The sequence below is a fragment of the Hoplias malabaricus genome, chromosome 2 (assembly GCF_029633855.1).
Source record: "Hoplias malabaricus isolate fHopMal1 chromosome 2, fHopMal1.hap1, whole genome shotgun sequence".
Classification (NCBI taxonomy): Eukaryota; Metazoa; Chordata; class Actinopteri; order Characiformes; family Erythrinidae; genus Hoplias; species Hoplias malabaricus.
In genome coordinates this window covers 75,524,498-75,539,842 of record NC_089801.1, presented here as the reverse complement: position 1 = coordinate 75,539,842, position 15,345 = coordinate 75,524,498, and the positions used below count along the sequence as shown (strand labels likewise).

The 15,345-nt window shown below is 35.3% G+C and overlaps 2 protein-coding genes across 5 annotated transcripts; both read left to right on the top strand.

Annotated features, from left to right (window-relative positions):
- The first annotated feature begins 124 nt into the window (after positions 1–124).
- lratb.2 (lecithin retinol acyltransferase b, tandem duplicate 2) lies at positions 125–3,817 on the top strand. The gene is made up of 2 exons (XM_066661599.1): positions 125–637; positions 2,134–3,817. Exons 1-2 carry the CDS (start codon positions 128–130, stop codon positions 2,287–2,289), a joined length of 666 nt encoding a protein of 221 aa, XP_066517696.1. The 5' UTR covers positions 125–127; the 3' UTR covers positions 2,290–3,817.
- A 182-nt stretch (positions 3,818–3,999) lies between these two features.
- On the top strand, positions 4,000–13,855 carry rbm46 (RNA binding motif protein 46). 4 transcript variants are annotated; one of them, XM_066661595.1, is made up of 7 exons: positions 4,000–4,126; positions 5,906–5,982; positions 6,260–6,404; positions 7,886–8,223; positions 8,612–8,741; positions 10,029–10,835; positions 11,939–13,855. In XM_066661595.1, the coding sequence occupies exons 3-7, from the start codon at positions 6,260–6,262 to the stop codon at positions 12,124–12,126; spliced, it is 1,608 nt and encodes a 535-aa protein (XP_066517692.1). In that variant the 5' UTR covers positions 4,000–4,126; positions 5,906–5,982; the 3' UTR covers positions 12,127–13,855. The 4 variants fall into 4 exon arrangements, with proteins under 4 accessions (XP_066517692.1, XP_066517689.1, XP_066517690.1 ...); XM_066661592.1 differs by having other exon boundaries at positions 4,009–4,204; XM_066661593.1 differs by having other exon boundaries at positions 4,009–4,279.
- Positions 13,856–15,345: the final 1,490 nt, after the last annotated feature.

Genomic DNA, 15,345 nt, shown 5'->3' with positions numbered 1-15,345 from the left:
TTATTGATAAGTGCGTAAGAAAATTGTCACAGCGCCGTAATCCCTCTGCCCCTCCTCACCCTTTCTGGAGGGATAAAACTGTGAAGTTCCATGCCTCCTAGAAAGCCACTACATCCAACCTTTGAAGATGTTTCTCGTGCAGTTTCTCACCTGCTTTTTCATTGCCCTGACCACAGATGAAAAGAAAGAGAAAAAGAAACCGAAATTGGGCAAGCATGACGTCTCCAAATTTAAAAGGGGAGACATTCTGGAGGTGCCTCGAACTCTCTTCAGCCATTTTGGGATCTATCTGGGGAACGACCGTGTGGCACACCTCATTCCTGATATCCTACCAGCTGTCTCAGCAGACAAGAGTGCCATTTCCAAGATGGTGACCAACAACCGACTGCTTCTTGGAGTGATAACAAAGCAGGCCAGTGTGCGTATAGACTGTGTGGAAGACTTTGCATTTGGAGCAGAGATTCTAGTCAACCACATGGACAAGGTGTGCAGTCGGCCACCACTGAATGGTGAAGAGGTGGCAAGGAGAGCAGAAAAGTTGCTGGGCTCAGTGGAATACAGTCTGCTGTGGTACAACTGCGAACATTACGTCATGTACTGCAGATATGGTACTAGCATGAGCTTTCAAACCTACCAGGTAAAGTACCACTTAAAACATGGCTCACAACAGACAGTGTTTTTAAGATCTATCCTTTTACTTTTTACTAATAACCAGATACTTCAAAGAAATATTATGAATCTGCTAATTCACTTGTGTATAACTCAGAAATGGTCCAGAAAACCATACATTTCACTTATACAACCTGGTTCCAACAGCTGAGATATCATAATTTTTTTTTTTTTTTAGAAATGGTGTTATGGGAGGGTGAAACTGAAGAAAGGCACAGAATATACATTAATTTCTCTTTAAAAAGAAGTTGGATACTAAGCATGTTTTCAGCCTTGGGCCTGGAGCACCCCTCCACCCCTCTAACATCACATACAATTATTCCATCTATAAACAAGCCCTTCCTGAGTTGAAATCCACAATAAATTGTGCATGACATGAATACCCCTTCGCCAGTTTGGGAAGGTATGTTTTAGACCATTGTAAAGACAAATATAACACATTCAGCTGAAAATCTTGTACAGAACTATTACAAGTGACTGCTGTTGTATATGATATAATGGAAAAAAAGGGTTTTTAAATTCATCTTTGCTGTTAATTCAGTTAAATTATGTACATAGTGGTAGATATAGAATTTTTGTCTCTCCTTACAAAGGTTAAGGATTAGCAAGAAAATGCTGAATTGTTTCTTGAACTGTAAAGCCGAAGTAAGGCAACTAAAGCCTGGACAAAGCCCCTTTGTGAGTGCAACCATTTCAAATGAATTCCAAATATAGACTAGAGGAACAATTAAAATAAACAAATAAATAAACATAGATGAGATGATGTAGGCATGGATGTGTTTTGTAAATACATCTGAATTAAAAGCATGTATTTAAAAGTACTTTGATTATAAGTGATTGTAATTTAAAGGGTTGGCATTATTCTCATGCATATTAACATTTATATATCATATATTATACTTAAATTTTGATATGAGCCCCTTTCTGTAAATAATGAAGCAAGTTTAAGCATAAGGCTAATTCAGTGCATCAGTTTTATATATGTATGGATGCGTGTGTATTTATAGATATAAAAAAAAATACACTTTAATCTGGGAATATGCTCAGGAAATGCACAAGGATCAATTTCCTATTCTGTATTAATATGTGATCTAATGCTTTTGGGTCATTTGTGGTTTCAGCTGCAAAATACTAATCTATATTTTCTAAGACATTTAATCTGTTAGTCATTACTTTCAACCCATCAGATGTGATTAGAAAAACTGGCAACCACTATGTGCTTTAGGTGTTACAGTGTGAAATTGAATGCGGTATTTTTAATAAATAATTTAATGTAATTCAGAAAACTGTCTTGAGAACAGATTTAGGATGAAACTGAAGTATGTTTTCCCATTTAAATACATGCTCATTAGAAAGTCTTCTAAAAGCAGAGAAGCACATTATCACCATCTACTGTTGGATCTGTGCAAAAACCAAAATCACTCAGTTGAGCTTTAGTGGGTTTTTTCCTTCTCTCTTTTACAGTTCTGCAAGAATGTGCGGAAGATTGTGTTCAGCAAGACAAGTTCCTTCCTGTCCCTTCTGCTGTGTCTGTACATCACAGTCTACCTGGGCTATCTCTCTGTGTACGGAATCTTAATTACTGCGGTCATCCCCTTCACCATATGGATGGCGTCATGATCCCCTCCTACAAGTCGGGAGGGTGTGAATTAGTGGTTTTAATGTATTTTATTCAATATCATTATTTATTGCAAATTATGCAATGAGATGTAGAAAATATGATTTATTGGCACAATTGCTAGTGCTATTAAGTTGTATAGGTTATCTAAATGAACACGTTTTAAGTATATATTCATTGAACATGAATAATGTAACCATTCTTGTATCATAATAAGTATTTTATTTTCAGATTGTATAACAAGGTATTACAGCATGTGGTCAATCCTTGATAGCAAGGAGATGGCAGACCACATTTAGTCCACTGAGGGCAAAGTTGGAGGTCCACTGGCGTTTTGCACAGCATTTTCTGGCTGGAAGACTGGTGATTAAACAGCATTTTATACAAAATGCCACATTTTAGCACTTTCCCATTCACAGTCCAATTTACTAATTTTTCCATCATTAGGTTCTATTTGTTATTCTTTATAAATAAGATTAATAAATAATTTTAATCCAGCACAGTGTCAACATTTTCAGCATTTAATCATTTTATATCAGGTTTATACTCATAATTATATCTCTCACAGTGGTTAGCAATATTTGTATTAGTTTATTTTCCAGAAAAAAAAATGTCTCTGTGAATTTAGAATCTGTTTGAGGAGATTATAAATGAGTTATATCCTGTACAGGACAGTAATCTGACTGGTCTGATGGTGGACCAGCAATGGTCAGTGGTGTGCCAAACTTTTTACGCCAGTGGATCGATATATGCTCGCTGTCTGGGAAAGGATTATATATAGTTAGATTTTGTTTTAGCAAATCTGACTCTCACCACAAAAATGAATGCTCTTGCTATCATTCATATTCCATATTGGCATAACAATAAATGTTTAAATAAAAATAATGGGACCAACATTTGTGTAAAAAAAAAAAAACGATATAAAAGTTGTTTCTAAGCCTCTAAAACACGTAACTAAGCAGTGTATGCACATGTGATGGGCAATACCATGAGTTATGATATATAATTTTAATTCTTTGTAAATTATTTAAAATTCAATCAAGTTTGGAAGTTTGGAGTCTTTATAAAGATGGAGTAAAGATTATACAGACATCTATCTTAATCTTACAGTAGATATTGTAAAAATAAGAACCAAACTAACAGATAAACCAAATTATTTTGGAAAATAAATATTGTTTTCTCCAAACTTATCCTTGGGGTTGCAGAATTTAGTAGTTTTTGGGGCAACTTGGTTGATTCTCATGCTGCTCATTACTCCCTATATAGTGTACTTCATTGATCCAGAATTTAGCCTTCAGGGTTTAATATTAAATACCCAGAGTTCTATTTGGTATTCATATAGGTAGTTCTTTGACTTACTAGATTTTTAGTGCATTGTTTGATTTTTAAAAGTACAAATTTTTGAATTATGTGGTACATTATATGGAGTATCCATCTGGCCCATGTCATAGTAAGGCTTTTAATGTTCCTCATCGGTTTTCATCTGTCTACTGTTTTAAATAAACACGAGAAAAAGGACTGGGATGTTCAGAGCCAAATGTGATTTGGTTAATAAAACTTTTATTTTTAAATAATTTATTTTTTGTGTGTTGGTTATTTGTAGCTACTATCTGGAAAAAACACGAAATTTTACACGTATGACTAATTCAAGAAGGCATAGGACGTGTATTATAGTGTATAAGAGAAATAAAGACAAACAGCCTACTATAAGTCATAAAAACTGAGTTCAAAACGAGTTCAAAAGTATTTGTTTTCATTCTTGAGGGGAAAAAAACGTTATTCGTTACGTCCTGAGTTGCGCTCTGGAGTCTTTGTTGTCGAGTGAATCAACTGAAGAAGGTGGTGATAGCTGTAGGAGCTCAGTGACTGTTCTCAGTTTATGAAAGGCCGTGAAGTTTAAAAAATTAACAAAAACGGGTGCTTATCTCCCTTACAATACTACTGTTAAATACTTGATTACATTTTGAGGTAGCTGTAAAAGGCCACATTTAGGTAAAATTAACATTAGACTTGAAGTTAAATATTTATGAAGCGTTTGTGAGATGAAGCCAGTTTAACTCACTGAACAAAATGTTATTCTCGAAAAGACTCGTTATAGTCGATATAATTTATGTTGACGTCGGATTTTATGTTTTTGTTATATTTTTAATAAACCCATGTTTTATTAACGTTACCGTTGGTTAGCGACTGAAGCTAGCGAGCTTGTTAGCGAGTACTAAATTACCTCAGGCTAGCAAAGCAGCGGTGTTTAGCAGTTAAAACCGACTCCCCAGAGCCAGACTAACGTTTTACTCGAAACTATTTTCAATTATTTGCTTCATAATAACGAGAATTGCACTGGACATCTTTTATTCAACTCATTTTAATATACTATTGTAGCTAGATATACAGCAAGGGTATCAAATTAACGGTTTTTATTGGTAAAACTTAATTTAGTCGAGTTTAGGAATGTCAGTGTAAACAGAATATCTACTGATGTCGTTTTCGTGTTAAAATGTATTGAAATTTCATTCATTTGCACTCAACAAGAGCTTTTTTTGACCTCATTGACAATGATACTATTTTTAAAATAATAAGGTTTCTTAAGACAAAGCCTTAAAGGAAATATTGTCATCACCCCAGTTAGGGTAATTATACCCATTAAGGCCACCTAAATCTGTTTCAGTAATATTTAATAGATATTGACTTATGTTGAATGTTTTTTAGGAAAATGTATGATTAATCTAATTTGAAAATGTCATTTTAAAATATAAGATACATTTATTTTATGAAATATGTCAAAAGTGTGGTATGGGCTTAATTGGTACCGTAGCATCATTTAAGCCCATGTTTGTCCCAAGCAAGTCTACATCATGATTTTTTGACAAAATAAAAACAGCAGCATTACTTCTGCAACATATTAAGTATTTGAAAAAACACAAAACTAAACCATAAATCACATTCTTCCGTTATCTGAACCAATGACTTATCAACATCAGAAAATCATTATATTGGATTAACTTTAGTTTCATTGCATGCAGTTATTTCAATAGTTAACTGATTTTATTGCTTTTACTTTGTATTTGTAAAGGGCCTACTTACTGTATTTTTGTTGCACATTAGCCGATGCTGATATAATACTTCCCAACAATGTGTAGTTTATAATTTATGTATTTATAGTTGTAAATAAGGTGAAGGACTATAAAGAACTGTTGTCAAACAGTGTCACAGAGTGCACTGAAATTATGAATCCAATTATGAAAATTGTGACTCCAAATCCATAGGTAGAAAAACTCTTCATTGGAACACACAGAGCCTAAATGGTTCCATAGTGTCTAATGGTGAAAAAAGACTGGTCTGCTGGTCTTTAAGTAAATGGTAGGTTTACAAAATTATTCAGGAAGCTTAAATACAATACGGACTAATTTTTTTGCCCAAATAATTGGCTGGAAATAGGAAACCTGACAATATCTGAGAAGTCCCAAAATACCTATTTCATGACATTCCCCATCACAATTCTTGCTCTAAGCCCTTAAACCTTCCTGGAAGTGTGCACTTTGATGACGTTGTTGGAGGGTGAACAAAAGAGATGTGAGGGTTCAATTTGAAGAACACTTGGTTTTATTTTTTAACCTCTAGGTCTTTTCCTGATAATAAATTAACTTACTAAGCAAAACCTGACCTGCAACCATTAAGAATCTCTGCAAACATCAAAGGTAAAGTTAAAAAAATGTCATTTTGTTAGAAATGCTTTCATTATAGAGGCTCATTTTGGCACTTAAGGCTTGATTAAATGAGCTTATTCATTTTTGTTTTAATTCTAGTTTTTCTGCAAAGTGGATTGGCTACAACCTTAGACTGTAATAAGCAATATACAAAAAAGTTTGAATTGTACTGGTATATGAGGAAATTAACGGTATGATTGAAAAATGAAAAATAAGATTTACTACAACAATTAAGAGATATGAAATTTTCATACTGTGCTTTTCTAAGATGGAAGAACACAGCATTTCTCATCCTTGTGAAGATGGTGAGATGGGAAGCCCCAATGAAGCTGCTCTCTTGGCCCTGATGGAGAAGACAGGTTACAGTATGGTTCAGGAAAATGGGCAAAGAAAATTTGGTGGTCCCCCTCCAGGTAAGGAAATATTTTTCTTTGTCAACCAAGATCATCAAAAAAGTAATAGAACATTTCTCTATGAAGGGAAGAATATAAAGGTATTTTTGTAGTAACTGAAGTGAAAAAAGAATTATAAAATATTTTACAATAGGGCTTCACATAATGATTTATTTTTAATTAATTAATTAATTTTCTTCTAGTTGGTTGGTTAATCTTAAGACTAAATGATTGAATAATCTCAAAAAATTCCCAGTGGTGTGTTCTCCCCGTGGGTTTCCTCAGGGTGCTCCGGTTTCCTCCCACGGTCCAAAAACACACGTTGGTAGGTGGATTGGTGACTCAAAAAGTGTCCGTAGGTGTGAGTGTGTGTTGCCCTGTGAAGGACTGGTGCCCCCTCCACGGTGTGTTCCTGCCTTGTGCCAAATGATTCCAGGTAGGCTCTGGACCCAACGCGACCCTGAACTGGATAAGCGCTTACAGATAATGAATGAATGAATGAATTCCCATGCTTATTTAATACAACCAATGTAACAAGAATCAAAGTATGGACTGCATAGCATTGTTCTACCAAATGAAATAGTCCAGTGTATGTGGTAATCTCATTTTTCTTACATAAAATATATATCCTCTATGAAATGTGTTGATCTTCACAGAAAATTTTACCTTACACCTTAGCAAGGGATTTCATGTAATTTATATTCATCTGTAAGATACTGTTAGAAAGCTTAACAACCATCTGAGGTGTGCATGGATTGGGGTTTCTTTTGTGGAAAAATTCCTTCACACTGCTTTGCCCAATCCTGAAAAAGAGACACAAATTACACCAGAATAATAATAATAGTGCCATATTTAAAAGAAGTTTAATTTCTACATTACAGCCTTATAATATTAATAATATTATATGAAATCAAATCAAAATCAAATCAAATTTATTTATATAGCGCTTTTCACAACTGATGTTGTCACAGAGCAGCTTCACAGAATTCCAGTAAGACAAGATTTGACATGAAATGTAAAGACAAATGTAAAACCCTCAAGTGAGCAAGCCAGGGGCGACAGTGGCAAGGAAAAACTCCCCCAGCTGAGGAAGAAACCTTGGGAGGAACCAAGGCTCACAAGGGGTGACCCATCCTCCTCTGGTCAATCTACTGGTGATGATCTAATGGTGAAATAACAGATGTTATGCAAATTGATGTACTCCTTTAATCAGTGATGTCAACGAGTCGCCCCAGCTCTATTTATAAGTAATTTATGTGTTACTTTTTAATTTACAAGTGTGTGTGTGTGTTGCCCTGTGAAGGACTGGCGCACCCTCCAGGGTGTGTTCCTACCTTGCGCCCAGTGATTCTGGGTAGGCTCCGGACCCACCGTGACTGTGAATTTGATAAGCGGTTACAGACAATGAATGAATAAATATATTGTGATAAGTCTCATCTTAGGTCTTAATTAAATCTTAGGTTACATTAAAAATGGATGATGATTACAAATCTTTGTTTTAGGTTGGGAAGGACCCCCTCCTCCAAGAGGATGTGAGGTCTTTGTGGGGAAAATTCCCAGGGACATGTATGAAGATGAGCTGGTGCCAGTGTTTGAACGTGCAGGTCGTATCTATGAGTTTCGTTTGATGATGGAGTTCAGCGGGGAAAATCGTGGCTATGCTTTTGTTATGTACACCACCCGAGAAGCAGCACAAAGAGCCATTCATCTACTTGACAACTACGAGATCCGTCCAGGGAAGTTTATAGGAGTGTGTGTAAGTCTGGACAACTGTCGACTCTTTATCGGTGCTATCCCAAAAGACAAAAAGAAAGAGGAGATACAAGAGGAGATGATGAAGGTCAGTGCTTCAATTATCATCATTGGTTGGATTTTAAATGTGATTTATCTGACATTTGTCCAGCAGATCACCAACCAGCATCTTGGGCCAAAATAAACTTTTGTACAAACTGTTTTGTATTCACCAAAGCCTTCCCTTCATCCTGACCTGCACCTGTGGGTGTTTTTATCATGGTGCCCAGAGAAAGTGCCCGCTAAACACAGACAAACAAAACAAAGCATTGCTTATTATAATCCTTTGTCAGAAGAATTTTGAATTTAATAATAAGTTTATATAAAGTTACTGGGTCTAACTACAAAATGTTTAGTTGTACAATAGTGGTGATTGATGTTCAAAAATGTTTTCATGTTTGTGCATCATTTTACTTTTTATTTCAATGTCAATTTAGGTGACAGATGGGGTGGTGGATGTTATTGTGTATCCAAGTGCTACAGACAAGAGTAAAAACCGTGGTTTTGCCTTTGTGGAGTATGAATCTCACAAAGCAGCTGCCATGGCCCGCAGGAAACTCATACCAGGTAATTATACATTACAGAAATGAAAAAAAAACATGTGTTGTTATACGTGACTTGTCCTAATTACACAACACTGTAAATCTTTTTCTTACAGTGTGATTAAATATCATTAAATTGTAAGTTGCTTTAGATAAAAGGGTCTGCCAAGTGCACACATTTAATTATTATTTAGCAAATGACAATTAATAACAATGATTCTTATTACAAACCCCATTTCTGGAGGGTTATTTTGTAATATGAAATAAAAACAGCAGACTCCAAATGTCAGTTGAACATCAAAAAATGTTTCCACTTCAGCATTGGACAGATGGGTTGATGTCTAAAAGCAAAGTTGTTGTGGTTGTAAATGAAAATTGGGTATCCATCAAAACCCAAATTGAGTTGTCAAAATCCAGATGAAAAGCAAGATATCATAATTGTATTATATAATTATGTTGAAAATCTGAGAAAATAGATTATATTAATATTATAGTAATATTGTATAATATCATAGTAATACGAAGATTGGAATGATGTCAAGAACCAGTATAGAATGAAGTGATTTCCACAACAGAAATGTGTCTTTTTTTAGTTCATTGCCATCTGAAGGCCTGAAAACCAATGCTATTATGTGCCATATATGATGAAATCCACAGGTTTTTACTATTTCAAGTTGCCCATGCAGTCTTTCACAGAGTGGTGAACCCCTCCCCGTCTTTACTTCTGAAAGACTCAGCCTCTATGAAATGCTTTAACAGTGTTTTTGTTTACCATCTCAAATTTATTTGGAAAATGTTGGTTGTGTCATATTAAAAATGGGCAAATATGTTTCAAAAAACAATATTTTTTTCAATTTCAACATTTGAAATATAGTTGATTTTTTTTTCAAATCAAAATACTACTTAAATGAATTGCATTATTTATTTTCATCATTATTTTGGTTTGCATCATTGCTTTCTGTTTTTATTTACATTTTGCTATTGTCCCAGCCTTTCAGCAAATGGGGTTGTAAATTCCTGCTGACACTGCTGTATGTTTGAATTTAAAAAAATTAATTAAGGGGATATTTTACTCTTAATCTTTTATCTGCTACTGCCTGTTCTTATGCTTGAACATTTTTTCTTACTAAATTAACTACATGTTATATTGGAGTTGTACATCACATTTAAGTTGCCTAGAAAATACTTCACTACAAACATGTTACACAAAATAATGGTATTACACAAACATTACATGGTATTACAAAGTTTGGACATCATATTGACATGGTTAATAGAAGTATTTTGTATTAATTACTGTTTATTACATCAGGTACGTTCCAGTTGTGGGACCACACTATTCAGGTTGACTGGGCTGAACCAGAGAAGGATGTAGATGAGGAGACAATGCAGCGTGTTAGGGTGTTGTATGTACGCAATTTAATGTTGCACACAACAGAGGAGACACTTAGGTCTGAATTCTCTCGCCTGAAGCCTGGCTCTGTGGATCGTGTCAAGAAATTGACTGATTATGCCTTTATCCACTTCTACAACCGTGAAGATGCTCTTGCTGCACAACAGTCCATGAATGGCAAACTTATTGATGGCTCACCCATTGAAGTTACTCTTGCTAAGCCAGCAAACAAAGATGGGAGTCGAAGATTTGGAACACGGTCCAGCCATAACGGAACGGCAGTGGGGGGCCTGTATGGTGACTCTAACTTTCTTTTACAGAGCAAAGATGATTCGGGTATCAGTTTGGGCACAGGAGTTCCGAATAATGGGTTATGTCCACGTCCTCTTAGCTTACCCCCTCGCTTGGGTAATCCGTATGCTGTGGAATTAGAAAGGTGTGTGTACCCATTCCTGCCAGGATCCAGTCTGGTACCAGTCAGCATGCAAATCCTCAAAACCAGCCAGCTGAGCTCTGCTGTGTCCCTGTTGGAATATTACTGCCACAAGAATGGCTGGTCACTGCCAGAGTATTACCTTTACTCTACAGCAGGGCATGAAGGAAAAACATTGCTCATCTACAAAGTAGTAATCAGCAGCACAAGAAGCAGTTACATGCCTGATAAAGTTTGCACTATTCTGGAGGATGCCAAGGAGCTTGCAGCTCAGAATGCACTGTGGAACCTTGGTTAGTCTGTTTAATTAATATTCATTCTTGAATTCTTTTGAATGTTTTATTTAACTTAAACAATTATAAAAAAATCTTGTCCAGTGTTTTCCAACTGACCAACTCAGTATATATGGGAGAGTTTTTCACAATGATGCATCAGTTTTCTTTTAATTATATATTTTTTTTAAAGTTTGGCACATGAGGTTACAAATTGCTAGTGGATTATCCATATCGTCACATTTGTTGCAACAGATCAGGGTTTTTAGCTGACATGACCATGCAGAACAACAATGATTCATTAATGTTGATCAGAAGTAAAGGTGTCTATATTCTGTTCAAATCACATTTTGTTTTGATGAATCATCCTGGTGTTAAATTCTGCATCGTTGTATCACAAAATAAATACTAACCAGAAAATTAAAACATGAACTGACACAAGCAATCCAGTGTTATCCAATGGCCAAGTGTATGCATGTTCCCTTTAGTCTAAAGCTCCTGTCACACTGGGATTATCTCTGTGTATTTCCGAGTACAAAATTCCTTTAATTTCAGCAAGATTCACCACAATGTGTGAATTTCACATACACAACTTCGGTCAAATATATTTACGCAAGGCCAAGTTGCACATAAAGTTCTACTTTGGTGAACTTGGACATGCGAATTTGTGTTCCCCACCATCAGTCAAGTTGGTATGATCCATAAAATGGTTCAAGATCATTTTGATTTACTGATATTTACAAATAAATCCCAACTTTTCTGGGAATGGTGATTGTAGTACAATAGATCTTAAGTATGTGAGGCTTCTTACCCTGCAAAATCTGAACTAATGCCTGCCACAGCACTCCTAACACAGCTCATGAAACTCTTGATTAATAGCCGATGCAGGACAGGGACTGCTGGACAGGAAGTCCCCACGATTAAACCAAGGGGAAGAGATTAGTATTAAAAAAATAATAATAATCTGTAGCCTAACCTGCTCCAAATAATTGTATTGTTCAATTAACAAAACTACAAATATCTTTTTTTTTATATTATTTAAATTATTCATTTAATTGAACTACTTTCATTATTCATGTAAACGTTTTAATGAGTATGTACTTGTTTTTTGCTATGCTCTACAGATTCATCATTTCATTGTCCTGGTTCCCCTGGGAGTTTTTCTTCTCCTCCATCTCCTGGTTTATTGTCATTTCCATGTCAAACTTTGCCATATGCAGGATACTCCATGGCACCCATCTCACCTCCCCTGCCTGCCCCAGGTGCCAGTGGTCAGAGGCTGTATGTCCCTAGCCAGTCATCTTTTTTCTAATGACAGAGAAGCAAAGAAGGTTTGGTTATATTGCTGTTTTTGCAATTGCAGGTATATTTAAGTTGAGTTGGGGTGAATAATGCCATGTTTACTAGATTTTTTTTCCAATTGCTTAGCACAGGTGAGTTTAATCATTTTCAAGTTTATGAGTTTTTATTTTTAAGTTTGTCTTCTCCAGTTCTATTTGAGAATCAATTTTCAATGACTGTGCTTCTAAAACGAGTTACCTAATGTGAGAAAGGCAGTTTCAACATGTTTTGCCACAGCAGGTTATATCTTCACACAAAGGGCTGCTTAAAGTTATTCCTTTTTTATCATTGTTTGCAAGAGAATGTTGATGAGTTGTGGCATTGTTTTTATCTTCTACACCGAAAAGCAAGTTCATGTGCTATTACCTTGCTACTGATTTAAAATATGTAGCTAATAAAGGCACTATCAACATGTATCTGTTCTCAAGCAAACCACCTGCATTGCAGACATATTGAACATGCTAAAGTTTTGCTCTAGTTTTTAATTTAAGTTAGTTTAATCATTATACAAAATGTATACCTGTCCCAAAAGCTGCCATTATTTAATTAAAAAGTTAGAATAAAACTTTTCAAATATAATATTAGGGTTAATCAATTTAAAAGCAATTGTTATGCTGTAGATCACACTTCAGTGTCTTTACATTAGAATTATATATGTATAGATGTTGGTCAGCCACTATTTAGGCATTAAGAGAAACGATTTGCTTGTTGATATTTTTTGTTTAATGTATAATTTATAGATTATTTTCAAATTATTTAAAAACTAATTAACACAATTTTACTTTCTGTATTTAATGAATTTCCCCAGTTTGTTAGAATACCCTACAGTGTACTATAAAAAGCATTGTAATGCCAGGTTAGTATTTGTAGACCTTAAATTTTGATTGTATGTATTTATATACATATTTTTTACAAAAAGATTAATCGCCACAGTGAATTTACACTACAGTATTCTGTACCTTTTCATATTAACTAAAAATATTATATATATATTACCTGTAACTGTAAGAATGAGTGCTGAATTGTCCATAACGATTCCAGATGGACATATTATATGCCTTAATTGAACATTTTATTTAACACATCTAGATGAACTTAATTCCCCTACATAATAAAAAAGTGTGACATTTGAAATGATCAAAATTGGATTAAGAGCCCCTTTGTCTATAAATGATTTACTTTAAGTTGAATATGTTCTGAATACACTGTTGCTATGTTTTTGAAATGTGTTTTAAAAAAGATGGTTACCAGAATATAACTGCCAAACACCCTGTTCATATAGAACTTTTTAACTGTTTAAGATCATGCTTCTTTGATGTTGATTAAAAGAAATAGAAGAAAATGCATTTTGAACTTGAATTGATCTTAACATATTGAGCCTAATTAAATATTTAAAAGGTAAAATTAACTTGCATTGTGCATTTTAACGATGGTAGAATAAATTATAGAAATGCGCACTTCACAGATATAAACAGATATAAGTTCCCATTTCAGAACCCAATGCAGTGTGAGTTCATTTACCTGATAAAATTGCCCAAAATCAAAATAATAAATATATTAATGACATTTGCTGATGTGTAATTAGGTCTGGGCAGCAAAATGATAACTGTAAGTATCATGATAAGCACAGCATCAAAAAATAAAGAAAAATATTTGAAAACTTATTAATATGAAAACACCCCAAGCTGCTCCCATGCTGGCTCCTCAACAGCCCATCAGACCCCTTCTTAATGGACCTTGCAATGAGTGGCAATAACAATCTCTTTTAAAAGCAATGGCTAGCTGGACAGTTGGCCAGTTTGACACACTTTCCCAACCAAGAGCTGGAATATAGTGCTGCACACTGATTCATAGAGAGTATCCCCTTGGTCTCTGTTTACCAGTTGAGAGCACGAAGTGCGCTTGTTTTGCTGCCTCTGACTCCAGTATTTTTGTCTTTTCTTCTGATCCTATGTCTTCATGTCTTTTTTTTTGTTCCTTTTCCTGTTAGCCCATTTTTGACCAGTTGTTTTCCCTTGATATTTTATGGATTATTTCTCTTGGACAAATTTCCCGACATTTCACGACTGAAGCTGTGGTGAGTGAGTTTCCACCCCTCGCTAAGTTGCTGTAAATCTGATGTGTTGGGTAGATTAACTACTTTCCTTCAATCAGTTGCTGGGTTTGTGGTTGAACATTGTGCATGCTCTTAGCTATAGTGTACCTGTTGTGGCTTATTCTCAGGCCTTGCTGGATGGTTAATAAAAAACCATTATGTTTTGCCTTGGAATATGTTTGACTGTCTGTTTTTGGATGTGGATTAATATTTTTTGGATAGTTTCACTCTGCCTTTTACTCACGATGATCACGTCCTTTGCAACTTGGCTAAAACACTTGAACACTCATCCTTTGATACTGCAACATTTAAGTTATATGGTTGTTTGGGAATTATGCGTTGACCTAGATACATTCACCAGTCCCAATGGACTCCCTCTGTTTACTATATCTCGAATTTCCATATTCCGGTTATCTGGTCGCATAAACGGATTACTAAGAACTATAAAAATTTCCAAGGAATTAACCGTTATCATCTTCACTCACTGCTAAATCTGAGCTCTCTCTCGCCTGATGCATCGATCTCCCTCGAACATAGGACTTCTGAACTCTCGCTCCATCACTAATAAGGCAACACATAATTTATTTGAACATTGACAAAAATTAGACATGCTGCTCTTAACTGAAATGTAGCAACAGGTAGGGGACTTCCTGAATTTGAATCTCCTAACACCTGCAGGCTTTACTTATATATCTAAGCCATGCACCACAGGTAAAGGAGGACAAGCTATTCCGTAATGACTTGAAGGTCTAAGAGTTGGACTATCATGATGTTACTACATTTGAATATGTAGCTCTGAGGGTGATCTCCCCTACTCCACCATTGCTTCTGCTAATTTATCGCCTAAATCATCTCCTAATTTTCTGTCTGAGCTAAATTAATTACTCACAGTAGCCTCATCTAGTTCATCTGCTATCATATTGCAGGGTGACTTTAACATTCATGTTGACTCCAGCTGTTCACTTTCTACTGAGCTCCTGAATCTCTTTGAATGTTGTGGACTCATTCAGCATGTCGATTTCCCTACTCATTCTCGTGGTCATACTCTTGAGTTGCTTTGTACCTCTGGTCTCAATGAAGTCTCTGTTTCCGGCT